Source organism: Hetaerina americana, unplaced genomic scaffold, assembly GCF_022747635.1.
Source record: "Hetaerina americana unplaced genomic scaffold, ioHetAmer1.1.p SCAF_145, whole genome shotgun sequence".
Taxonomy (NCBI): Eukaryota; Metazoa; Arthropoda; class Insecta; order Odonata; family Calopterygidae; genus Hetaerina; species Hetaerina americana.
In genome coordinates, this window is record NW_027286570.1 from 183146 (window position 1) to 210260 (window position 27115).

General features: G+C 36.1%; 3 protein-coding genes across 6 annotated transcripts; 2 read left to right on the forward strand and 1 right to left on the reverse strand.

Moving 5' to 3' along the window:
- The first annotated feature begins 398 nt into the window (after window positions 1-398).
- LOC139686653 (GPN-loop GTPase 2) lies at window positions 399-19565 on the forward strand. Of its 3 annotated transcripts, none has more exons than XM_071583690.1 (8): window positions 399-511; window positions 3789-3947; window positions 12345-12452; window positions 16451-16612; window positions 16705-16836; window positions 18353-18558; window positions 18693-18807; window positions 18892-19565. In XM_071583690.1, exons 5-8 carry the CDS (start codon window positions 16716-16718, stop codon window positions 19317-19319), a joined length of 870 nt encoding a protein of 289 aa, XP_071439791.1. In that variant the 5' UTR covers window positions 399-511; window positions 3789-3947; window positions 12345-12452; window positions 16451-16612; window positions 16705-16715; the 3' UTR covers window positions 19320-19565. The 3 variants fall into 3 exon arrangements, with proteins under 3 accessions (XP_071439791.1, XP_071439792.1, XP_071439793.1); XM_071583691.1 differs by having other exon boundaries at window positions 407-515; XM_071583692.1 differs by lacking the exons at window positions 399-511; window positions 3789-3947; window positions 12345-12452 and adding an exon at window positions 12818-12839.
- LOC139686652 (tRNA wybutosine-synthesizing protein 5-like) lies at window positions 526-2405 on the forward strand. Its single transcript, XM_071583689.1, has 2 exons — window positions 526-1538; window positions 1665-2405. Exons 1-2 carry the CDS (start codon window positions 717-719, stop codon window positions 1800-1802), a joined length of 960 nt encoding a protein of 319 aa, XP_071439790.1. The 5' UTR covers window positions 526-716; the 3' UTR covers window positions 1803-2405.
- Window positions 19566-19570: 5 nt separating the features above from the next.
- LOC139686655 (transcription initiation factor TFIID subunit 12-like) lies at window positions 19571-27050 on the reverse strand. Of its 2 annotated transcripts, none has more exons than XM_071583697.1 (4): window positions 26900-27050; window positions 26134-26349; window positions 23598-23790; window positions 19571-21771 (listed from the first exon to the last, which is right to left on the reverse strand). In XM_071583697.1, the coding sequence occupies exons 2-4, from the start codon at window positions 26341-26343 to the stop codon at window positions 21644-21646; spliced, it is 531 nt and encodes a 176-aa protein (XP_071439798.1). In that variant the 5' UTR covers window positions 26344-26349; window positions 26900-27050; the 3' UTR covers window positions 19571-21643. The 2 variants fall into 2 exon arrangements, with proteins under 2 accessions (XP_071439798.1, XP_071439799.1); XM_071583698.1 differs by having other exon boundaries at window positions 26848-27050.
- Between the last annotated feature and the right edge of the window lie 65 nt (window positions 27051-27115).

Below are 27115 nucleotides of genomic sequence, written 5' to 3' on the forward strand. Positions count from 1 at the left end.
CATTACTTAAGGATAACTGCCTAGAATTCAGTCATATTTGCTGAGAACACTGGTTATGCTGGTGTGAAATTCCTGAAAGCATTACCTGGGAAATGGATATTTTTTCACTATATCAGTTCCTGTGCTAGCATCCATGCTACCTAGTTGGTCTCATTCTTGAGATAAATAATTTTATTCTTTAGCCTATCCCTGTTTAGTGTTTTTAATAGTGACTGAGCATTTGTATTTCAGTTCTAATTGCAATCAATATTTGTAGTCGATGTGTTCCATACATGTCTTCTTAGGAACCAATAAGCATCATTATTATTACACGAATTTCCCGCCTCAATCAAATCGCCAGTATCTCTCGACACGGATCGATACTGGTGCTTCAATTGTCTTGAAAAATGAAACACGTTAAGCGCCTTTCGTTCAAGTTGCAACTGTGAAGGAATAGTGTGAGGTATTTGTGAAGCAGACGATTTAAATTAAGCTGCTATAGACAAACTATTCTGCGGATCTCCTTGGCCGCGTAGGTATTTTGATATTTGTGATTTAATCTTGCCTTAGATTTTGAATTAGGAAATCCATTAACTGAAGTAATGTAACAGAGTTGTTTCCTCTTGGTGGTGTGATTGGGTTTTCGCCGTAAAATAATCTTTGTAATCTTCTATTGCTGTGTGTTATAAACATTGCTATCTTCTTACGATATACATTTATATTCTTCCTAAGAAAACATGGCATGTAACGTAGAGGTGACGATATACAATGCTGAGTCAGAACAAGGATTTAGAGATCATGTGAGATCTCAGAGAAATCCGGCGATATTAAGAGGAGCCTATATCGGAGAATGTGTGAAAAATTGGTCTTCAGAGTATCTTTCTCAGAAAGTTGGTAAAATTCCTGTTAAAATACACGTTAGCCCCAGTTCAAAAATGGACTTTGTGAAAAAGAACTTTCTTTATAAAACACTTCCATTTGACGAATTAGTTGCACGAGCTTCTAGGGAGCAACAGGAATCTTACTTTATTCACCCCAGGGAACTATATTACTTGCGGTCCCTCGGAATAGAACCGAGAGGCACGGACATAGCAGATTTTTCCAAGCATTACCCTACTCTCTCCGAGGATTTAAGGCTGCCAAACATTTTCGAAGCGAGTAGATACTTTTCCAGTGTACTCCGTGTTAGCTCTTCTGGGTTATCCTTGTGGACGCATTATGATGTAATGGATAATATTTTAGTTCAAGTTCGTGGGAAGAAGACAGTCATTCTGTTTAATCCCAATGACTCACTCAATCTCTACTTAAATGGAGATAAGTCCCGAATCATTGATGTTGATGATATTGATAACCCAGACTTCCCACGATTCAAACTGGCCAAAAGATACGAATGTCAACTTAATCCTGGAGACATCCTTTTTATACCAGCACTGTGGCTTCATAACGTCCGACCGTTGGATTTTAGTGTTGCCGTAAATGTCTTCTGGAAAAATTTGGATGATGACTTTTATGACAAACGGGACGTATATGGAAATAAAGATGTCATTCCTGCAGCGCGGGTGAGCCAGATTTGATTTAAATTTCTGGTTTTGAATATGAAATAGATCTACATTTAATAAAATTTCAAAGTAAACGGAAACCAAATGCCAACGGAATGGATGATTCCCCTTTTATTTTTCTTTTAGGCTCTCCAAACACTTCAAAATGCCACAAAGTTGCTAAGTTCTCTCCCCGAGGAATACAAAGACTTTTACTATCGAAGGATGATTTCCGAGATTGAAATAAAGCTGGAAACTGTCGTGAAAAGTGAATGTCGGAGTTGATCCGTTTCAATTAAACAAAATAGTTGCAGTTCTTAATGCTATTCATTTCCCCGTATTTGGAGAGTGAACGTGAATAAGCATCAACATTGTCTTTTAGAATTGAATCGCGATCAATTTGTGATTGTGTGGAAACTGCAAATTCGCTCTTGGCCACTTTTGTTACTGCTTTCAAGGAAATATTATATTAATTGTATTTTTAACTTCATATTTCCTTTTAAATTCGTAACTTAAGGTGCTCAGTGTATGAATGAAATGTACATAAATTGCAGCTGAAGTAACTTTTGTTGTCAATTATTGAAGAAAGAATTGTTTATTTTCTTGAGGTAGTATTGATAAAAAAACATATTCATTGCCTTTTGGGCTGAAAAGGTTCTAATGCTGGAGTTGTAAAGGGATAATGTGAAAAGTGTACCTCACTTAAAATAAACACCCGGTGAATATTTAATGTTGAATTTGAAAGTCAATGCTCATAACCCTTTAACCCGAGGTTGATTTGAATAAGGCAGAAGGATAAAACCGCATCAATATGAGGAATGTAATTTGATTTCTAAAAGGCCTCATGATGTGAGATTTTTCTAATTAGTTACCCAAGTGAAGGATGTCAGCTTGTCCCTCTGAATTTGGTTGCTTGCTAATCAATGAGAGTTGGAAGTTTCTCTTTCCTGGCCCAGAGTATTGTACAATGAGGTTCTCACTTGACTCGAACATTCTCTCCTTAAGTGATATTTTCAGTCCTAGCTGAAATGTGAAGAACTATTTAATGGAATTCAAGGAGGGAAATGTGCATTAATTGCTCAAATATTTACCTCAATGGTGAACAATCTTATGGATATGATGTAAAGGCAGTATGTGACCTTTCTAGGGTTTTTTTTGTGTAGAGCTCTCATTGTTTGAAATTTGTCAAAAAGGTATTTCCTCTGTGCCCTATGACATGGAAATAGCATCACTCTGTAGTAACTCTAATTGGAAGACAAGTGTTTGGGTAGAGATTGTCAAACCTAAATGCTTGGACAGATTAAGCAATCATGCAATTTTTTTGATGCTGAGGTGTTCCTTCCGTTGCTCATGCGGAGACCTTCTGTAATGCAGAGGAAACAGAGCCACAAAATGCTCCATGACCACATGAATAGGCAACTTAAATGGTTCAGTCAATATTCTCTTCAAGATAGATATCACGACTGCTATAGTACCAGTTTACTCCATTGCATTGTGCAGAAAATCCCAATGTTTCATGGGTATTGTTCCCTTCTCTGCAATTACAAAAAGTTGCCTTTGTTTCAATGTATTCATTCTATTTCATAATATGAATCTGCCGATGCTGTTATCCACAGATCCCACCCATCCAAAGTTCTGTTTGTGCTGAGTCGGGATCCAAGGGCTGAATCAAAAGAGTTGATAATGCCTTATGATTAGGGGTGGATGGGGTGAAAGGAGAAATGCTAAGAGGGAAGGCATGAATTGAAGTCTGTAAAAAGCTTTGCCTCCTAGTCATTCATCATCACCCATTTAATTTTCAGATGAACGTGTTCACATTATAATATGATTTTATTTTAGATCTACCAATCAGAATAAGGATTGGGAAGGTCTCTTTAAACATCTATGCATTATGACAGACACGACTTCATAAAGTAAGCCATCTTTTGCTGACCAGATTTCTTTTTCCAGGTCTTACACTCTACTATCCCATTCAAATCAGTAATATGTGTGTTATTTTCCTCCCTGCATTCAATTACCCATAATTGACTCTTCTATTACAATCTTCAACTGCCTATTAGGGAAAATCAACTTGTGTTCTGTGAGATTGAAGAATATCAGTGTTTTTTATTTTGCAGTACACCCATTTTGGCAAAGGAATGTCTTTGAGTGTCTCTGACACATCCTCTTATACACCGTGTTACTAGATTCGCATGATTTTTAGTAAAATAATGGCCATAAGGAACAGAAATGGTATATTTGTTATATGTATTGTTCATTCAATTATTGAAGGGCTACATGGAATGGTAATGCTATGGAATCAGCACTCTTGGAAGAATCTTTTCAACCTGGGTTGGTGACCAAGCAGAAGACCAATTGTCCCATCACATACAAGGCCTTGGGCACAATCATTGATGGTGTCCACTGTGACATTTTCATAAGCAATTACAGGTGGGACTTTTTTCATCCGTATTATCATCTGATATTAAAACACTTTTCCAATATTAATAATGTTTATTTGTCAAAACAGGCTTTCTATTGAAATTAATTGCCTCTATCATTGAACTCTGTTGATAGTAAGTTAAATAGTTGCACCATTCTTGGTTGTAGATAGTATGAATTAATATTTTTCTGATTTGGCTGTGTAGGTTTTCGCGGCGGTGGTTTGAAGGATTCTGCATTATCAGATTTCACCGCGTCGTTGTTTGATGCTGACAACAGTTTCGCCAAAGTTGCATTCGGCATCTTCAGGTCGAAGATAAGGGCAAAAATCTGAGTCCCTCATCTTCGACCTGAAGATGCCGAATGCAACTTTGGCGAAACTGTTGTCAGCATCAAACAACGATGCATTGAAACCCGATAATGCAGAATCCATTTTTCTGATTTTTTGTTGGATAAATTTATATTGCAAGAATGGTACTTAGAAGTCTGACCCCACTGCAATAATGTCAATAATGTATGATAGTAAGGCATATTTAAAAATTCGGAGCTTAAGTGATGATTATTAGATATTAATGGACGTATTAATAATTTAAGCATAGATATTATGTTATGAATGGAAATTTAGGAATTATATTAAATCCTCAATTTGGAGGCTTTTCCAAATCAAAGAAGGCCTAGGATGCTTTTATGCTCTCCTTCAATGGGGAAATATTGTTTCTAAAAGAGTCATCCAATGAAAACATTATAATTTATTTTTAAATAACAGCTATATTCATCTTCCAAATGTTGGTAGTTCTTCTCAAAGAAGTCCCCTTAGGTGCCAAGCATTTGCCCCACCTTATATTCTAGTTTATGAATGCACGCTGTGACTTTGGCTTTTTTGTGTATTGCTGGAAATTTGCCACTCACAAATTTTCAGTATGTCCTAAGAATAAAAATAATAAGATAGTAATAATAATTTATATTCCCCAATTGACGAATACATAGTACAGAATATGATACATTATATAATTTTATAGGGTACGTCAAAAAGTGTAGGAAATTAATAATGACTAGCCAAAATAAGATAAGATTACGCCTTTGTGTACAATTATGTACATAGCATAACATTCAAAATTACCCAGAATTGATGTAGCCATTCTCTCTGTAAAATATTTTTCATATAAGTATGTAAACAATTTCTTTTCAAAAATAGAGATGATTTCTCATTTTTTAAACTTATAGGAAGTTTGTTGTACATTTTGATGCACAGAGAATGAGGTCCTTTGGAAATCATTGTCATGCTAGCAAGTACTCCACATATATGATCACTTGTCCTAGTCTCAGAGGTGTTTGTGCCATTATTTGATGGGAATAGGGCCATATTCTTTTTTAATAAAAATAACTGAATTATAAATGAACACCCAGGGAACTGTTAATATGGCAAGGATTTTTAAGAGTAGGCTCTAAAGGGTTTATTGCTCATGAACTAAAGAAACTTCATTTGTATAATAAATATTTTAGTTGACTTACTTGAGGACCCACTTTCCCATATGATGATACCATATGATACGTGGGAATAAAATAGACCATAGTGGAGTGTTTTTAAAACATCCATACTAACAGCATGCTTCAGAATTTAGAGAAGATAGGACACAGAATTTAATTTTTTACTGAGATATGTGGTGTACAGGTCCCATTTATGGTATTTATCAAAATATATTCCTAAAAATGTATTCTCATCAATAACTATACAGTTACTTGTCATAGAATGAGAAGTACTTTTATCAAAATTAAAAGGTTTTTGCAGAGAATATAATGATTGAAATGACCTGGGTTTTAGTTTAATTGTTTAATTAAGAATATGGCTATTCCCATAGCACCACGTGCCTATGAAATGCATAATGGATTCACCCAAAGCCATTAGATCTTGAAAAGATTTCTGATTTTAGCACAATGCTCACATCATCTGAAAACAAGGCCCAGTTACTGAGAAGATTTACATGTTATTGTCTAGGTAGATCATTTATATAAATGAGGAATAGGATAGGACCCAAAATTGATCTTTGAGGAACATATTCATCATCACCCAGGATGATATTCCCATTATTCTGGACAGCTACCCTTTGTTGATGATTTTTATATATATTCTCAACCACTGCTGTGCTTAGCCTGTAATGCCCATTAAATCACATTTGTATAAGAGTTAATCATGCTTAACCACATCAAACACTTGAGACAAGTCAAAGAATACACCTGTTACTTTTTGCTTGGAGTCAATTCGTTGTACAATGGTGTCTACTGAATTGAGGATTGCCTGCTCTGTTAACTTTCCTTTTCTAAATCCAAATTGTTTAGGAGATAGCAGGTTATTAACTTCAAGGAAGTCAATTAGTCTTTTGTTGAACACATATTCAAATACTTTTTCTAATTGGGGGACTAAACTCTGTAGGTCTTCTTGCTCTGCTTGAATTTTTTTAGGTGGACACATTTTTAGGTAGTTGCATCAATAGAGAAGATTTGCACTGTTAGCGATCTAATTCAGTAATGTTTTGGATACACCCACTAGCATGAAAATAAGTATTGCATACAAAATCACACTTCTGAAAAACGTGATTAACGGCTATTATTTCCGAGCAGTATGCTCAGGTATCCACCATCTTGGATCATAGTGTAGCCAATTATCTTTAGTGGTGATAATCTTCTGAAGAAATTCCTTATCTTCCTTTAACATCAAATTCATCTGCCAACAAGCCTCACACAGTCGTCTGGTATGAGCAGTCTTGGAACCCACCGCACACAAACACATCTTGTGTGCATTTTTTCTGTTGCCTACATGAAGGTGGCACCCGATAAAATCATCAATATTCCTGAAAGTGCTTTTAATGTAATTTGATGGTCTTCTCTTACAATGGATGCAGTAGTGTTAACGTTTACTTCTGTTAGCACTGACCAGAGCTTCGGGACCACTTTTCTTTGAAATGGAATGTAACCTCCCTTTTAAGTATTATAAAATATCTTTCAGCCGTGCCATTAATAAAAACAGACTCTCTCTCAGCCTCCTGTGCTATTAAAATGACCTTAATGTCAATTTGTTCAGGTAAAAGCAAAATGTCAATGCGGAGTGTTGTTTATTGTGCGATATCTTCACCATTGCCATAGGCGAACTGAACATGTTGTAACATTCAACATTTTAACAGATACAATAATTAAGTCAAATCAATGAAATATATTCTACAGATATATTGCACAATAAGATGCAATTATTATAGTTTGTGGTATTCTTCCGTTTAAGGTAGTTTTGGTTGGACAATTAACTTAGCATCCCTACATTTCTTTGACTCACCTAACAGAGATGCAACCTGTCACCTTACAGTGCAATAAACGCTTCTTTGACTTTGTATACTTCCTTCCTCCCATCATTCCATCTAACATTCTATCATTCTCTTCCCCTTTGTTCTCCCCTTATCAGAGTACCGTACATACTTCTTTCGATACCGAATCAGTAAAGTAGAGGTGGGTTTTATATGCCTTATCAATGGCTAAGATAATGTAGCACCACTATCAACAAAATATTAAAAATTATACTGTGATTTAAAAGAAAGTTGGGATAAAATATTTGAATAGAACTATGTCAATATGGTATGTACGGATATTGAATTGAATAGGCCAGTTAATTTTAGAAGGCCATGGTGAACAATCTCTCAATAGTACTTGCTTCTCCATGGCTAGTACCTACAGAGGAGAGCCAGACCGATAACCTTGATGTTATCATTTAAGGTATCCCTCCATGATACTCCTCAAAAGGCCCTGCTGATAGATTGCATTCTATAATGTAGCCACAAGGTTTTCAACTTGTGTGAACTTCAGGATGGTTTCGGCAAGACCTAAGATTCCTTTGTTGCTGTGTCAGCCTTGTTTATGGTAACAACTCATGACCAGGCATCCAGAATAAAATTATTTATAATCATTCCATTTTCACTATGTTAATTGCAGTGCATACCCTGAATGATAAGGTGGAAAAAAAAATTCAAGGAGATAGCATACTAATTGTAGAATTGGTGCAGATAGTAAAAGAGCTTTTACCGTAGCCGATATTTCTTTTTTCTATTCCACATATTGCCTTCCTCCCTTCATTACATCCAACATTCTTGTCATTTTCGTACTCCTTGTTTACTTGCCTAACATTCTCCCTGCTATCACAGTGTTCAGCATCTTATTGCCAATCAAAATGCTGTGTGTCCATCTTTCTTGTCTTCTTTGTATTTCTCTCCACTACCCATCTCCTCCCCCTACATGTTTAGCTCTTCCTCGTTTGTTTTACTTTCTGTCCAATTCACTTTCTCCATCCTTCTCCACAACCACATTTCATAAGCCGTCAATCTACGCACATCACCTTGCTTTAATGACCATGAAGCACTGTAAAAAAACTCCTTATCAAAGTTTAAATGAAGCTTTTCTTCACATCCTTAAACAACATTCCTCTCATCAATTGCTTCCTCCTTGTGAAAGCTTGGCCAAAGGCTATTCTTCTCCTTATATCCCTACTACTTAGACCATTTTGATTCAAAACACTTCTGAGTTAGTTTAGCTGTTCCAAGTGCTCTAGTTTATGACCTTTTATTTTAAAATTTAACTTAGTTTTCCTTCTACAAAAATAGCTTAACCTTTGTTTTGTTTACATTGATTCTCATCCCATTCCTATCACACTGACTTTCCAATTTTTTAAAGTAATTCTTGGCAGTCCCTTGGCAGACTGGAAAATTAAAGCTTGATCATCTATAAACTGTTCTTTTTATGAATTCTCTACTGATGGCATTCTTATCTCCAGTTCTTCCCACACCTATTTTACCATTTCCAACTCTTACGCGTTGAAAGGCGCAAGTGATAATGGACACACCTGTGGTACTCTTCCTAATGCTTCCCATCCCGACTCTCCACCCCCCACTCTCACCTGAGCAGTCTTAGACAAATACACAGTGTGGATAATTGTCCTACCTCTCCAATTTACTCCTATTTACTTCAATACATACATTAATTTTACCCAATTCACTCTATGAAACACTTTCTTAAAATCAACAAACATACATCTTGATTGTATTCTATGTTTCTCTCAATTGGTGACTTCATTAGTGCTTTGGCATCACGAATGACTCTTTCCTTTCTTCACCTGCATATATCATTGCCTATATAATCATTTAACCTTTCCATATTTTTATTGATGATACTAAGTGCCACGTTTGCTGCATCTGAAATCAAACGTACTACTCTGTCCAATTAATACGCAAACTGAGGCCGTAAAACTTTTGCAAAATTTAGTTTACATCGATTTTGTCCCTTCAAAGTACTCTCCATTCGTTGCTCTGCACTTCTTATATCCATCTTCTTTTCCACTGTTTAAAGCACCCTTGGAAGTCCTCGGCAGTTAGGCTTTTTAGTTTTCTTGTCATTTCTTGCTTTATTGTATCCACATCTTCCCAGTGATATCCCCTCATCACACTTTTGCATTTTGGGAATAGGAAAAAGTTGCAGGGGGCGAGATCTGGCGAATAAGAAGGATGATCAAGGATGGTGATTGAATTTTTTGCTAGAAACTGGTGAACAATCAATGCTGAATCTGCTGGTGCATTGTCATGATGAAGGATCCATTCATCTTGTTCTGTTGAAATATTGTGCACTGTTGATTTTCCTAAATTCAATTCATCAACTATGGTTTGGACAGTTTTCGGACTATCAGTTTGGACAAGGGAATGCACACGATCAATATTGTCGTCAACACAAGTGGATGAAGGCTCCATGATTTCGTCAATTTACATTTTGACGCACAGCTCGAGGAGCCGCCAAGCACAGACAACTCATTGGGTCTCAGGCAACTAGTGCTGCCAGTGGACGGAGCGATAGTTTGCGTCATGTTCTTTAATCCTTGGATATGGCTACCTTTCCCTATTTCGGGTTGGAAATTGACTCTTATCTGATGAATGCCGGTCTCAGTGGCGGCAGGGTAACGTCCTCGTCTGCCAATCCAAGAGTCGTGGGTTCGATTCCCACCTGGGTGGGTTTTCCTCCACCTAGGGTTTGGGTCTTAGTAATCGTCTCCATTGTTTTCACTGTTAATAGTCCAATTTAAAGGCCAAAAAGGGCTGTTTTCAGACTTAGATTAAATAAATAAATAGAAATTTTCCAGCCAACTGCCTCCCTCATAAATACTGTGAATTAGTCCAAAATAGCTCTCATCCCATGTTTTCCTAAACTTTTAAGTAGTTCCGCATGATAGTGATGTACTCTTACGGCCTTATTTGATTTCATTTCATGCCTTCTCTATCTTGCGATCAAGTTAGCCTGGACCTAAATTATCCTCGAGTATGTAATTTTCTCTTTCTATGTGTGTGGTTTTTGGCTTAATATCTACCATAAAATTTGGTTTAATTAATACTCTCTATGAATTATCTTTGATTGATCGCATAGATTTCTCCTTCTTACTTCTTGGCAGTGCTTTCACCATCCTGTTGTGATTTCATACTCCCTTTGTAAACTTTTCATTTCCTTGGAATGCATCTTCCCCTGTGCTTTGTTCTTTCTACTACTTTCCCGCCTCAATTTATTATTTATCTCTTGCTTTTTCCCTTTTCCTAATTCTTTGTCTACATTATTCTACTTCTCTCATATAGCATGGTGAACTATAGCGTTTCAGGAAGACCCTTGTGATTCCATGATTGTAAGGCGTCTTTGTGTTGCCATTTTCTATTTCTATAACATTTTTTGATCCTTGAATTCCTCCCTCTTCCTCCAGACTCGAATTCATTCCGAGTTTTATGCCAACTGCTACTAACCAAGCTAAAAGCTTATGGCATAGATAAAAATATCGGGGGTTGGATTAAAGACTTACAGAATGGTCGTGTACGAAGAATAAACTTGATGGAGTTAGTTCAAATGCAAAAGAATTTACTTCAGGTGTTCCCCACGGGAGTGTTATTGGACCTCTCCTATTCCTACTTTACGTTAATGACATTGACTCCATAGTCACTAGGAAGATGCGTTAATTTGCTGATGATGCCATGGTTTATACCATGATATCCGTGATCCTGAGGACACAGCAGCTTTATTAGATGAACTAAATGCTATAAAATGCTGGTGCAACACTTGGCAACTAGAATTAAACTTAAAAAAGTGCGTAGTCATAAATTTTTTGAAAAAGAGCAATTCCCTCCTGAATGCTTACTGCATTGGGAACACTGAAATGGAATGTGTAGACTCAATTAAATACCTAGACTTTACCAATACTCACGATCTCCTCTGGGTGAAACACCTACGGGGAATATATGGAGAAGCTAACAAAAAATTAGGATTTATTTGAAGAGTACTGGGAAAATGTGATGAAAAGATAAATGCTATTTGTTTCTGGTTAAGCCTAATTTATAATATTCCTCAAGTATATGGGACCCTCATGAAGTTGAATTAATTGCCAAATTGGATCTCATGCAGTGTAGAGGAGCTAGATTTGTAGAACATTGTTATGATAAACTTAGTGGTGTATCCAAACTATTAGAGCAGCTAGGCTAGGAATCACTCATGAAGTGAAGATTACATTACAGATTGAAACTCTTGCATAAAATGGAAGTTGGTCTCTTTAGCAGTGATGTTGAAAATGTATTATTACCCTCATCATACTAGGGTAGGAGAGATTATGTCCATAAAATTAGAGAGATTAAGTATAGAACAGATATCCATATTTTAGATGCCATTTTTTCCACAAACAATAAGGAATCAGGATAACTTTATCCAACCGCGGTAGGGTCATATTCGGATCCAAATTAATCTGATGTGTATTCATCCCCTGCCACACACCCACCCCATTGGTGGCTTGCAGGATTCCAAAATTTAAAACATATAAATAAACATGACGTGGAAGCTCTTTTTTTTCTGTGTCAGACATCGATTAACATATCAACTCTTAGGATGAGAATAGTGTTAATTTGGCTATACTCCCGTGGACATGTTCATTTGAAAATCCTGTAAGAGGAAGGAAAGCTATTAATTAATGTGGGGTGATGCTAGCACAGTTGATCAAGAATCATTCTTTTAATATTTGAAAAATATGTTTAGGTAGAATAGGTGTAAAACTGACATTATTAGATTATTGTATTTTGTCAGCTGGTATATTAAATTTAATGGCAAGTGCATTTAAATTTTCTATTGAATTATTTGGCAATTTCTATTATTATTATTTTAGGTAAAAAGAAAATTCTAGAATAAAATGAATTACATAAGATTTTGTTCTAAACAGAAAATATTCAAAAGAGCTAAGGATAAATTGAATACCTTGGGGTTTTAGTGTTAAATTATGTTACTTGTTGATCTGTTTAATGTATAAAGGCTTAACTTTACTTTTACTCTGCACTAATCAATGTATTCTTATAATTTTTACAGGGACAAAGTTCTGATAATTATATCACAGTTTAAAAAAATTGGAGCCTTGGTCTTGGTAAACAAAGATGAAGTTCAGTTTAACATCACTGGGTCTGTCTATCACACCAGGTATATTATTATTATACACATGTATGTATTTCATGTTATACCAAGCCAATTGCATAATTAGCATTATTTATGTATTATTTGCTAGAAATTTATTATTATTAGTTAGATTAGTCTTTATTATTCAAAATTTATTCTGTATTATAAATTAGTGGTAAAATTTTTTTCAAATCCACTTTCCCAAATATTGTTATGAATTTCTGATCATGTTTCTTTGTAGGAATGATTGTGCAGTATTTTATGGATTCAATTATTCATGAAATATTGGTGAAAAGTTTCATTGTGTCAAGTCATATCTACATTATACATTTAAGACATGCTTAACTGCAAGTGTCGGATGTTTGCATTTTATGTGCTCATATTTGATACCTAAAACCAATGTTTCGTCATGTAAGCATGCTTTATACTTAAAAGATTCTCATTTCTATCTCCTCTAGTTTATTGTATCTCAAAATGTGACCATTATACACAGTAACTTTGGCGTTGACATTGATAAACGTTTCCATATAGTCACCACTGCATGTATGTATTTATCATGGCATGTAGGCATTTGGAATTGTAATGTGTTTGAAAGTTGGTATGTTCATGTATGAATAGGGAAGTATCCCTTAAGCTGTCATGGCATATTTATCTTGTTGAATTATTATTATTAATAGTAACCTTCTAAGGCCAAGTTAGGTTTTTTGATGGATTCAGGGACTATTACTTCCAAGACCTGCCTAACAGATCACAAAGCACTGTAACATCTTGCTCTGCTTCCCTCCATTCCATCTAACCTCCTCTTCCCACTTCCTCCGTCTTCCCTTATCCAACACTATCCCCTCTTCTTAATATGCTCTGTGTCCACTTCTCCTGCCTCATTTGAATTTCTCCCAACAGCTCTCTTTCTTCCACTCTCATGCCTAGCAAATCCTTTGTTTTATTCTCTGTGCATTCAATTGTTTCCATAATTTTCCCTGGTTGCATCTCAAAAGCTTCCAATTTGCACTTATCCTCCAGCCTAACAACCAAGCTTCCAAGATGTAAAATTCTAGGTAATGTTCACGAGTATACTTTTTCAGTTTCACAATGTATTTTGATTCACCATGTCATTATTGAGTGAGAAAGTAAATTGATATTGATGCTAGTGTAACAGAAACTAATGCATTTTAATTGGGGAGAGAATAAGTGTTTTAATTTTAGTTTCAGCTAGGTCTACATTTGTGTATTCTATATAGTGTGACCTATGAAATGTGGATATTTCTTTGGAATGTGAGCATCACCTTTTTCCTTGCATCTAAAAACATCCATTTGCGAGTCTTACCTGGCTCAACGTCATAGAATCAAGAGGGAATTTCTTGCCGGTTTTACTATGATCCCTTTGTTGTCTCTATTGAGTGATACTGTGGAGTCTTACAAACAGAGGCTGATTCTAGAATATCAGATTTTTCCTTTTTGCCACAATTAACTATCCAGGAGTCTGATGATGTCCAAACTTCTACACCAATTCAGTCACCAGGTACCAAGCACTCACCATGGCCAATATCAAAGCGCACTGGGTTAAAGTTGTCTCACAAAGAGAAATTCTCCTATCTCAACATGTTCAGAAAAGTGAAAAAATAAGGCGACCTGTACAAATCACTTCTGTAGATGACCTTTAAGGTTTTTAAAATACTAGGTACGAGGGCAATTCGAAAAGTAAGGTCTCCTATTTTTTTTCATGAAAAATCAAATTTATTCTCAACTTTGTGTGCATCATTGGAAAAGCTGAGCATTTAGCTATTTTTCTACATAAGTGCCTTGACGATCAATCACTTTTTGCATCCTTGTAACCGGCTTTTTGATACCGGCATCGTACCTTTCTCCCGCCGCATCAGAAAGCCAACTGACGACTGCTTCTTGCACTTCCTCGTCGGACTTTAATTTCTGTCCTCCAAGGTGTTTTTTGACAGCAAGAAACAAGTGGTAGTCGCTAAGGGCAATGTCCAGGCTGTAAGGAGGGTGATCGATGATATCCCAGCCAAATTCATCAAGTATGGTGGTCATTTGATGTGACACATGTGGACGTGTATTGTCATGAAGCAAACACACTCCTTTGGTGAGACACCTTGTTGTAACCGAGGACCTCCGACACAATATTCTGCACGGAGAAGTGGCCACTCTCTTCATTAGCTTCAAGGCCTTCCTTTATCTCATGAAGGGTGATTCTCCAGTTATTGCACACCATCTCGTCAATGGGAGCCACCGAAGATTCCGACAAACTCGGCCGCCCAGACCGCTGCTCATCGTGGATGTTTTCCTGGCCATGAAAAAACTCCCTGCACCACTTCCGCATGTTTTTGATGTCTATATTCTTCTCACTGTACACTTCTACTAAATGGCGATGAATTTATATCAGAGAAGCAGTCGTCAGTTGGCTTTGCAACGCGGCAGGAGAAAGGTACAATGCCGGTATTAAAAAGCTGGTTACAAGGATTCAAAAAGTGATTGATCGTCAAGGCAACTATGTAGAAAAATAGCTAAATGCTCAACCTTTCCATCTATGTATGCAAAGTTGAGAATAAATTGGATTTTGCTGTCTAGGGCATGATAAAGCAATCTGGGAAAGCTACACATTGAGCAAGGAATAAGATGAAATATCAGAAAGGCAAATGAAACTCAAGCATTCCATAATTTTTGAACTTTAAAACTACTACAAGTCCACAGAGAATCATGAACACATGAATGATAGCTTGCCTTAGTTACAATGGAATTCCTAGTGAGTGTTCTTCCAGTAGCACATATGACCGGCTGATCACTTGTATGATTAATTATAGCGAGATTTGAATCACATCAACATTAAAAGATTATAAGTCAGTAAGAAGAAAAAAGGTTTGTCAAGTAATTAGCTAGTTATTATCTTGATGTAAAAAGTAGCAGTTGAGTATGCAGAACCCAATGATAACTAAACCATTATGCTATCATTCAAAGGAACCTAGGTAAATAAATAAATACGGAGAATGTTATAAATTTCATTTGGTAACTTGCTGGCCCTAACAAAATGCAATGCATTTTGGTAAAAAATTGCAAAATTTGTGCCTTAGGGAAGAAAAAATGTCATACCCTAGGCATGATTGCTACTTATCAGAATGCATTGTTCACAGTACTTGATTTAGTGTTATTGTAAGTCTTGTTTTGTCCAGATGCAACCACTGTTTTAAGCTCGGGCATCTTAAGGCGATAGATGCAATCGCAGCTCACTTCCTTATTTAATTGAGCAGGAAGCAAGAGAACGCAGTGATGCATTGTGGAATGGGCAAATGTAATTGTCATCTGGTCATGATGCCTGCCATCAAAACTGGGGTTGTGTGTGGTGGATAAGTGATTTTATTTGAAATTACTGTTACTCTTTCAACCTCTTACAGTACTTATATTTATTCGGTACCCCTTCAAAATATGTAAGAGGGGCCATGGACTGGACTCAGGAGTGAAATTGTTAAATGTAAATACTTACATGTAAAATGAAGAACTATATGGTTCAATGATGAATTAGTTTTGGTCAACCATTGTTCCTTGAAAATTAATAGGATAGTTAAATGCTAGCTATAAACAAATGCCACTCTAGTCAGCACGTCAAGTGAAATTCAGAAACATTGCCTGTAAAAATTTCCAATAATGTTATGTTCTGGTAAATACCCATTTTACCCATTCACAACTAAATTGTATTTTAGGCTGAAAAAAATGACCCCTACTTTCTCAATATTCATCTTTTATTGAGTAGTTTCGATTTCAGATACGGAAGGACTTTGGAAATTAAGATATTTTTATGATTTTAATAGAATTCATCCAGACAAAATGCTATAGGCTTGATACAAAACTAAGAAATGAAAATTCAATTCTGGTTTAGAGCAATTTGCACTAATTATTTCCAAAGGGTATAGCACATATCAGAGGTAATCTGAAAATCACTTTCCAGTAGATCTCTTCTCCTCTTAGCCATTTACAATAAGTGTTTGCTGTGATGGTTGACGTTCTTCTTTCAGGTCTCTTCTAGGGAGTGACAGTGACGAGATCCACGTATCAGCTCGATATCTCTTTGAGCACCTTGGCATCAACAAACCAGCTGTGTTTGGAATCTCACTTAAAAATTACAGTCTAAAAACCCTTGTATTGCTGAAAGAAATTCTCCTTCAGAACAAGCTTTGGTGAGTTAATGCACTCAAAAGGAGTAATGATTTTGAGCTTCTATGTAGGTTAAAGATGGTGTTTGAAAGGCAGATGTTTGTTTGTGGAGCAGGTTGGCCTGAGATGACCAGCATTTTTGGACAAGTGGTCATTGGTCCACCTGGGAGTGGGAAAACAACATTCTGTCATGAGATGACCAAGTTTTTGCAGCAAATTGGAAGGAAGGTGGCCGTGGTGAACATTGGTAAGTATTAGAAGATTACATTATTTCCCGGCCCATAAGATACACTATTTAACTCCAAAATGTGCTCTAAAATCCACCTGAATTTTAAGGGCCAGGGTTGTGTGACCTTTGACCTATAATTGCAAGCTGATTTGCAATACTCGCTTTAAGTATCTTTTCTCACACAAGGCATGGAAAAGGATTTTAAATATTTGATAATATCTCCGTTTTCAGCCGGTAATAAGCAACATAGTTTTAATATTTTGTTGAAAGTACTTTCGCAAAAAATTTCCAAATAAAACATAAATGTATACAATGCAGTGCCTTTAGTTTCATCTCACATGTATTGCTTCTGAGAAATGTATACGCGTTGGGCTACCAGGGCTTTTGCCCCTCTTCTACATTGTATCAACCCTGATGAAATGGGAGTCTACAGGCATTCAACCTTAAGTTGTATGAGAGTGTTGTAGACGCATAGAAAATGGTTGCTTTTAGTACAGATTTTGATAATATCAATATAATAGCAGAAACTAACCGTTGCATTAATAGTTAAAATGATGATAACCTCATGAGAGCTATAGAAAGAAGCTTTTTACACAGTATTGTACTTAAACTGGAATTCTTGAATAATGCTTCAGGAGATGGAAACAAGGGAGCTGTCAGGCATTTTAGCCCAGTAATGGCAAATTTCTGGTTTTCTACGATGATAAAATGTTGGTATACTTTTAACTGCTAATTTTTTAATAAAACAATTCAATTTACTTCTTAGTAAGTGTACTACTATATTTTGTAAATTCTAATCAGAAAAATAAGAGTGCATCTTATGCACTGGTGTATCTGATGGGCTGGGAAATACAGTATTTTATATGCAAACACACCACAGTTATAGAATTTCACCCTTGCATGAACTATGGTATGTAGTATGTACTTGAATGAGCACAATCTTGAACATTGGGAAGGTTATATACAATTTCTGATTCACTTTCAAGTGCTTTGGGAATACACTTGATTCTTGCTCTTATTTGCATGAGACTTGTTGACGAGCATATTTTGATGAACTCATTAATTGACGTTGGAACAGGTTTGCGCATGGTGACATTGAACCAGGTGGTGCTTCTTTATAGAAAATAAAGTAGTGACCTTTGGGCATTCAGCCTAGGTGGCATTTTGTTTTCTATCAGGAAGTAATTTAATCTCAATCAAAGTTGCTTAGCTGAAGCTTCAGTGCATTATTGAATGGGAAGAGGAAAGAAATATTTCAACATCATTAATCATTTTTGGCCATTCAGCTATAGAATTTATTTAGGAAGATCTTAGCAGTTAATTTGAAAGGGTTAAAGGGATGGTGTGGAATGAAGTTTCAGAAGTCACTTCATTCAGAGTGTTGATGAAATCATATTCTGTTTGGTTTAATTTCATCTATTATATAGCTGACACTACAAAGTAAATGAATTCACATTGACTCTTTGATGCCGGAATTAGCTTGCTTCTTTAGAGAACTAATCATTTCTGATGAGGTTGTTTTGATTGCCCACAGATCCTGCAAATGATGGAATGTCCTACGAGCCAGCCATTGATATATCTAATCTGATAACCCTTGAAGATGTTATGGACACCTATCATCTTGGGCCCAATGGAGGGCTCATGTACTGCATGGAATTCTTGGAGAAGAACATGGACTGGCTCTTTGAGCAAATTGGCCACCTTAAGGGCCACTATTTCATATTTGACTGTCCTGGTCAAGTAAGATTTGTCCTATAATCTTTTGCATTCTAAGTAAAGCTACTTAAGAAAACCACCTTTTCATAACAACATGCTATCTTGTTGTAGTCACTTAAGTTTTTTGTGATAGTGTAAAATAATGGTTTCTCTTACAGGTGGAGTTATATACGCATCACAACTCTGTGAAAAATATTATGGACAAGTTGGTTAAGTTTGGTTTACATCTCTGTGCAATCAATGTTGTTGATTCTCATTACTGCAGTGATCCAGGTAAATAGCAATATTTAATATATTAATTAACATTTGACAGTTGTGAATTAAACACTATCTCCAGCAAAACTCCTTCCTCTTCAGGCAAATTCATATCTGCATTACTGATGTCCTTAACAACGATGCTGAATATGGGTCTACCCCATGTCAACATTTTGTCCAAGACAGACTTAACAGAGCGCTATGGGAAACTCCTTTTCCATCCTTCATACTACACGGAGGTTCTGGACTTGGAATACCTTTTGGATGCCCTCAATGATGATCCCTTAACAACAAAAAGGGGAACAAAGCTGAACAAGGCAATGGTGGAGTTAATCGAAGGCTACAGTCTTGTCTCCTTCCTCCCCTTGTGTATCAACAATAAAGAGATGATGGGAAGGGTGAGAGCAGCTGTTGACACTGCCAATGGATATATATTTGGTAGTGGAGAAGAGCGCAGTGTCGATGCTCTTTTGTCCAGTGCCGTGGGAGCAAATTTTGCTGGCGACAGAAGTTTTGGGGTTGGGGAGTGAGTGATAAGGATGGTTTTTTGCAGTGAAGGTTTTTTGCAGTGAAGGATTTTTATTCTCTCCAGTCATTCATGCAGTTATGCACGCAAGTATTTCCCAGTGCGTATGCATTGTTAATTTTGTTCTGAGTACTACTTTTCAAGGATCCCAATTCAGTGAATTGAGTTTAAAAAGTATTTTCTTAAGGTCTGATTTTGGCTATTTTGTGTGCACATGAATAAATGGAATGATAAAAAAGAACATGAAATGCATCTGATTTATTGGCAAATTATTTATTTTTTGTTGTCACATTCAAGGCTTAACAATTTTATTTACAAAAAATAACTCATCAAGGGTGGAGGATAAAAATGGAGCATGACACGTGTCTGGGAAATTTCGCACGTGTGATCATCACCAACACTGATCACTGATGTGGCACTATGGTATTTAATTAAGTTTAAATTTAGGGGTTGACATGCATTTAGCCTTGGGAGCAGCTCAAGGGCATGCCGGCACAAGTGTTTCACTGCACTGTTTACATGAAGCACATGAACCCCTACAAAATCCTCAAGGAGCACTTTTATGCTATAGAGCCAGGCCAATTTTTGCTTGGTCCATTTAAACTTTTCCTCTTGTATGAGGTTTGGGCCATGGTCACAACCACATCCTGTTGGAAATATTCAGAAGGGAACATGAACAGACAAGGACTCAGTTGGTTCAGGAAGAAGGATCTTGGAATGGGGTCACAAACGCAATTGGATATAGTTGTTTTAACAAAGTACTGGCACATGTACTGTAGTCATGCAATGAAGAAATCGACAATAAATTTCTCCCTTTGGTGTTATGTGGAAAATATGATCTTATAAGCCATTAATTCATATACATTGTTGCTATTAAATAACCTATAACAAAAATGAAGTAGTTTTACATTTTATAAGAAGATAATCCATATTTGACATAATTACAAAGTTAATATCTTCAAGGGTTACATTTTTTTTGACCATATTACCTAGTCTTTATGCCATCCATTCCAACAAAGGTTTCATCAGTGACTTGACTTATATTTTTCACTTGAGAAAAAGACATTATTTGCTGGAAAAAAGGCAACATTGCACATTTGCTTCCCCTTCAGGTGAGCTTGTATTTTTTAGCAAACCATCATGCAATTTTAATTTTCAGTATTTCAAAAAATCTGGAGTGATCCAAAAGACAGCATGTGTGAGCTGAAAGTGAATGTTTAGTTTCCACCCTTGCAATGGGTTGTTTTCCCATTTGGATTAACTCTCAAGCTTTTGAGCTCTGAAGAAGGTACACACACTTGGAAGTGACTCCCTTGATATGTTTCATTAGTTCATGTAGCTTTAATCTCGATGGAAATCAACTCTAGTTTCCGAAATAGTCTCCCATGAATTGGCATGACAACACTCACTGCATAGCAGTAGCTTCTAAAAGTCAACAATGATAATGATGGAGTTGAAAACATTCTGGCAAAAGCAACATGGTTAGGCATAAAAAATTCCATAAATCCCTTAATGTAGATGAGAAATGGAAGTCTTGGGGAAAACTATCCAAAATTACTTGCAGTCCATTTATTACAATATGTGTGCCACCCTTCCATAACCCTTAACCCATCCCAAACCTCCTTCCAGGAACCACATGACCTTCAAAGCAGTGAATGACCTGTCAGAGAAGCAAATATCCTGGACCCCTACTCTACGGTAGTGCCAGTCTTTTCATTAGTAACATGAGATTTAATGATTACTAAGTTCATTTGATATAGCGGAAGAGCAAAACAAGAAACATGTTACAGTAATGTGGACCAATAATCACACAGGACCAAAATCCAATATAAATACTACAGCTTTATTTAGAAATTTGCAAAAAACATTAATGTTTTGGATGTGGCAACTCTGTCTGAGAATTCACAATTGAACATGCTGTAATATAGCATAGAAATAAATTCATTTATGAAAACAATATCAACAATTTAAAACAATGTTGACGTGAGGATAACTTCTGCTGGCTTGAGAATAACTCACAACAAGCAAGGTACTTGGCTCTCTATAAATATCTTATATAAAAGTCCATTGGGAGCACATTGGCCAAAAATTAAATTCCACACCATGCCGGGTGCAAATGGAAGAAATCCACATTTAATCAATTCCACACCACCTACCAACTAAATCCTTGACACAGCGCTGCAGAATGAGGCAGTTGTTAAGATATTTGCACCCACAGATGAGCGTTGTGCAAAGCTGAGAATTTAAAAGAGGTAGGACTGACAATAGTCTCTAGGACAATTGCTCTCAGGGCAACACATTTCATAAGTGTCCATGTTTGCCCCTTGTTCAGTACTTCTTGAGTGCTTTCCGGATGAGGGCAAGACGTTGCTTGTGAGCTTCGGTGACCACGGCACGCTTATAGGGTCGAAGTTCGTCAGTACCAAATCCTGGGATCCACATGTTCAAATTCCGCTCTGTTTGAAGAGAATATGGAAATTGAGAGCATAAAACAACAGTATACAACATGAGCAAAGGCACAAAATAATGACTAAGAAAATGGCCGAATGGGGCAACTCCCAAGCAAAAAATTTGTCATGAGACATCGAAACCGGCTTGTTCATTAAATTTTTTATTGTGATTTAAGGTACGCTTTGTAACATTCAACCAACTATATTTTTGTTTTGAATTTAATTTGTTTGTGAATATATGGTGGGTCCTGAAGGGCTTAATAAAAAGTAACAATGACTCCACTCATGAAGATAAAATTGATGCTCAATCATGCTAATCCTAATTATAAGCTACATTTCAATGCCATTCTCAAAGAACATAAGTAAATATAATTGTCACACCACCAGTGGGCTGAAATTGGGAAAGTCTACTTCCTTTATGATAGCTATAGAGCTAATAGATCCATGTCATTTATGGAATTTTGATATTTAATATTCACTGATAAAGCAACACATCATAATGCACACTAAGAGAGTTATCAGTGATTGTGACAAAGGAATTAAGGCTATAAAAAAAGCTAGGAAATCTCTTTCCTTAGAATTTAAAATTTCTTAAAAGGTTTCATCATGGAGAGAGAAACACTGACATTCAGGAAGTATTTGTCAAAATGGCTCCTAGTTCAACTGATAACAGAGCAATGAGAATTATGAAAGCTTAATAGGATATGTTAGAGAAAAGGAAAAAGTTACTATCCATGCTGATTGAGCCCAAAGCCCAGGAGAAACTGTACCTTGCATATGGCCATGACTAAGGAAAGCAAGAAATTTATATGAAGACTAATGGACAATGAGATGCAGTTCATTTTGTGGTTATCAAAAGCTGATTCAGAAATTTTAAGAAACAAATCTCTCATAACCTTCCAGAAAAGCTGCCCAGCCTACCTCTATTGCTGCAGGTGAATTTCCATTAGCCTTCAACATTGCAAATGACCAAAATTTTAACCTTAGAAAAATGTGGCTGCTCTGGAAGTGCACTTATGTATCAGTGGAAAAAAATCACCAGAGTTTAAAGCGACAAAGAATCACTGCACACCATCCTTTGGTGGAAATACATTGAATGCTTACAAGATTAGGCAATTAATGATTTCCCAATCGGAGAATCCTAATGTATTACAAAATTGTACCATATTTTCTACCCTGTTTCATAGAAATAAAAATTCCATCTTCCCAGTTTATCCAACAATCTCCATTCTAACACTTCCCACAACCCCTCAGCATATCCTCTAACCACTTCAGTAGATTTACTCCAATTATTTACTCTTCTCCAATTCTAAGTAACATTCCTAAGTTTTGTTCTCTTCTCCGTTCATAACTGTACGAGTATCACTATTTTTACATGGTTTACTTCCTAAATCAAAGGAATTTCCCATGTAAAATGCCTAAAAGCTTACTTCTGATGCAAAAACAAAAATTCATGCCTGAAACCTTATTACTACCACAGACAATTGTTACAAAATGATATCAATTACTGAATATGAATATTTGAGTGGGCACTTTCCTATCAAACGCCACATCACAACTATTCAAGCAAGTAAAGACAAACATTTTTTTGCAGCATTTTCCTTCTTTCCACAGCTGGTATCCAATCACGCCCTCTGCCCCTGTCGGGGGATTACTAAAACATTTACGTATATTTCCGTAATGAAAGGTAAATTTCATGCATTTAGTCCTACAACTGGTCAAAGCATGTTGATCAACTTGATATTCTCCAGGAATAACATCCTTTCTCGTATGGCTTTTGGGGATGTCACCCACTGTCTCGAACACACTCATTAAGCTCCTGTCTCCCTCACCAAGATGGAGTTGGACATCTCGAACATCAATAGTTGTGGCACGTCGGTGCTTGGCGAGGAGGCAGGCAGCACCCACGGCTGACTCAACAAAGTCATCAGCCAGCTGGAGCAACACCTCCTCCACTTCCTCGTCCAGTTGCTCAGAAGGGTCAACCTCCCGCACTAAGTCCTGCAGCCTTGATCGCGTCAACATCTGGAAAAAATTAGTTTTCATGAGGGCATTAACTTCAATCCATGGTGGACTTCAATGCATTTAATGATCAATGTCATGAATACATATATCACATGCACACCTTCCTATTAACTCCATTTACCCTACATTAACCAGAATGGAGACCCTGCATTGTATTTTTTATCAACTGGTAAAGTCAAAATTAATTCAGTAAATTATTAAAGCTGAGATGATTTCAAGAAACCTTCACAGTTCAGAGAGACTAAGTAAAAACAAAAAGATTGAATTGCTCCTTTTTTTCTTCTCATATCACAACAAAAACAAGATGAAGTGTTCCAGCACTGAGCCAGTGAAGCACGTCCAATTACAGCTTTGAGAGTTGGAATTGCCATCTACAGTCATCGGTCTGCAATATATTTACTTAAAAAACCTTCCTCTGTAGTTGACCTAGCAAGGATGCCAACTCCAACCCAGTGATTATATGGAATTAAATACAAATAGAGAACAAGGCTGGTAATTTTCTTTCCAAGCTCAAACAAAAAGTAACATTTGATGGAATTAGCTTCAATTTTTTAATGCACCACTTAGAATCCAGCAGGAAAGAATTGTCCTCCCCCTTTTCTCACTTATATCAATGACAGTAACTCAAAAACAACCATCTATGTCATATTATTTGCTGATGGTGCAGTTATTTCATAAATTACAAGAATTTGTGCAGCATAGTAAAACTTCTTGCCACACCATCACCAAGAAGGAAGAAAGCAAAGCAATTTAACGATTGATGAGTCCTTAAGGGTTTTAATGATTTTATCTTCTTTTGGCTCACCAGATTATATGAAAATTTGGAGATTCCGTAGTGTCACATTAAAATTTTCAGTAGATACAATAAAAATCAACTTCACACTAAAACAAATTTAGCATTTCCAATTGGAACTCTGAAGTAAATAGGAATGCATGAGTGTCACTTGGCAACACTGATCTAAATCCTCAGATTAATATGATGAAATATTTATGCTCAAAGACAGCATGGTTATTATATTTTTGGACAGTTATAGAGCACACCCCAATTCCAAAAATTTGGCGAAGACAACATCTTCAATTATTGGATCTAAATGATTATTAACAATTGTGATTTCCACTATTGTATTTTTATTCACATGACCTGGATTTCAACACTTGGCGTCATCTTCAAGTCACAAAGTGTTGAAACCCGGGTCAAGCAAATAAAAATGCTATATGATCTTCAATTATGTTTCTTTCATTAAATGTCACCATTTCTATGGTGTATATGCGTGAATGGATAGGTTCTATGAGAATTAAAAAAACACATTGATATAATATTAGAGTAATATAAAATAAATAACAAATGCCTGTAAAAATTTAAAAATCTTATCATTGGATTCTAAATTTTATTCTGAGATTTACAGTCACATAAAATGATCATGCAGGTAAGAGGTATTTAGGTCAATTGACCAAATTTTATTTCTCTTGCCCATTTTTATTGTATCCTGATGCATTAACAACATAGACATGGCTATTATTACTTCCATCATATGCATCAATGAATGTATCCCATCAGTTTAACTTTGAATGAGCTGAATATTATAACTTTGTTACAAAGACTGTTACGTCAGAATTATTTAATTATTAGCCATCTTTCGCAAGTGCATCAACAGACTTCTAATCATAGGATTCAAAGGTATAATTTTCAGGTGACACTGGACAATTGTTTTGAAAAACACAATTAGATGGAGGTCTATAATCTGAACCTCAAGCGTACAAATCTTTACTTACTTCGTAACTTGGTCAATTAGTAAGACAAAGAAATTTTCACCTAAATAATTAAGGAAATATAATCATATACATTCTTCACTGAAAATGATTTCTTAGAATAGTAGAGGATTATAAATAGTATTATCATGGGGTGGCCTTAAACTGTTGAAGATATGGAAGCAATCTTAATGAAAACTGAAAAGGAAAGCAGTCATCCTGTGTGCTAGAGGTAAACTAGCACAATATGCTCATCATTCAACGGTGGGAATAGATTACATTTAAGTGGCCAGATTACTGTAATCAGCAATCAATTTATAACAGGCACTGATGAACAACCACATTCAAATGACGTCTCATGAAATCAGACCCAATTTAAAAATGTACCTTATTTTAGTTTTTTATTATTGCTAACTTTCTCTACTCTACTAAACACTTTAACTTGAGACTTATTACAATAAATTAGAACTAATAGATTAAAAATAATGGAAAATATATAATATATTTCAGCTGAATTATAAAAGCTACAAATAATTTAATAAGCTATGATAGTATTGCTTCATATAAAATTATGAAAATTGTTAGGATTGAAACCTGTGTTTCATTTCCTGTGTTAGAAGAAGACACTGCTGCGGAGGTGGCAGGAGAGGATTGTGGTAACTTCGCATGAGGGACCTGCCCTCCACTTGATGCTCCCAGGTTAATGGGGTGGTGCAGGATTAAGGGAGTAGATTGGCTCCCACCTCCAACCAAGGTTGAAACGTTGTGAGACTGTCCAAGATTTCCTGTCAAGTTGGATGTCATCTTGGGCTGCAAAAAAATATAAATAATAGTGGGAATGATGTATCTTTTAATTTACTCGTCACTTTGCAGAGCTCTCAAGGAGTCGAATTTAATCAACGGAGCCGTAGGCAACTCTCTAAATATTTGTACAAGAAGTTTGAGGCAATTAAATATTCATGTTGTGCAAACATTTTTTTCTGTCCTGATGAATAATCTTCACCTTGGAAATGCTAATCATGCGAATTAATGATGATATCCCAAGGTGTTTCAATGTGATAGAGGGAAATAAATCTACAACGAAATTCTTGGGTTAATAAAAAGACAAGTGTTTTATTTTAAAATCAGAACCTGAGTCACAAGTAAAACTGCAACCAATCGATAAAATCTGTTGATAATTTTAGTTTCAACAACTTTACTTTAGGTCATCCAGTCAGTTCTTATGAATAAATACAATCACAAACGTGTCCTGTTTGTAACTTATTTTAAGGAAATTAAGGCAAAATGGTTGCTCGCCGCCTTTCTTACGTTGCATATTCGCCATTGGAATGCTGGGTCGTTTTACAGTCAATGGCGTTACCTTAAAAGTATCCTTTATAAGCCCAATTTATGCGTACATAACAAGGGATATTCAAACATATTCAGGGCTCTCAGATTTAGTGTAGTTCCTTCCTCTTTGGCTTTCCGAGAGCGACTGCGACCACTGTTAACTTCCAAATTGTTTTGGACAAATGTTGGTTTCTCCACCGTCAGCGTGAAGGCGCTGCAATCTATCGATTGATGTTACGTTATCGAA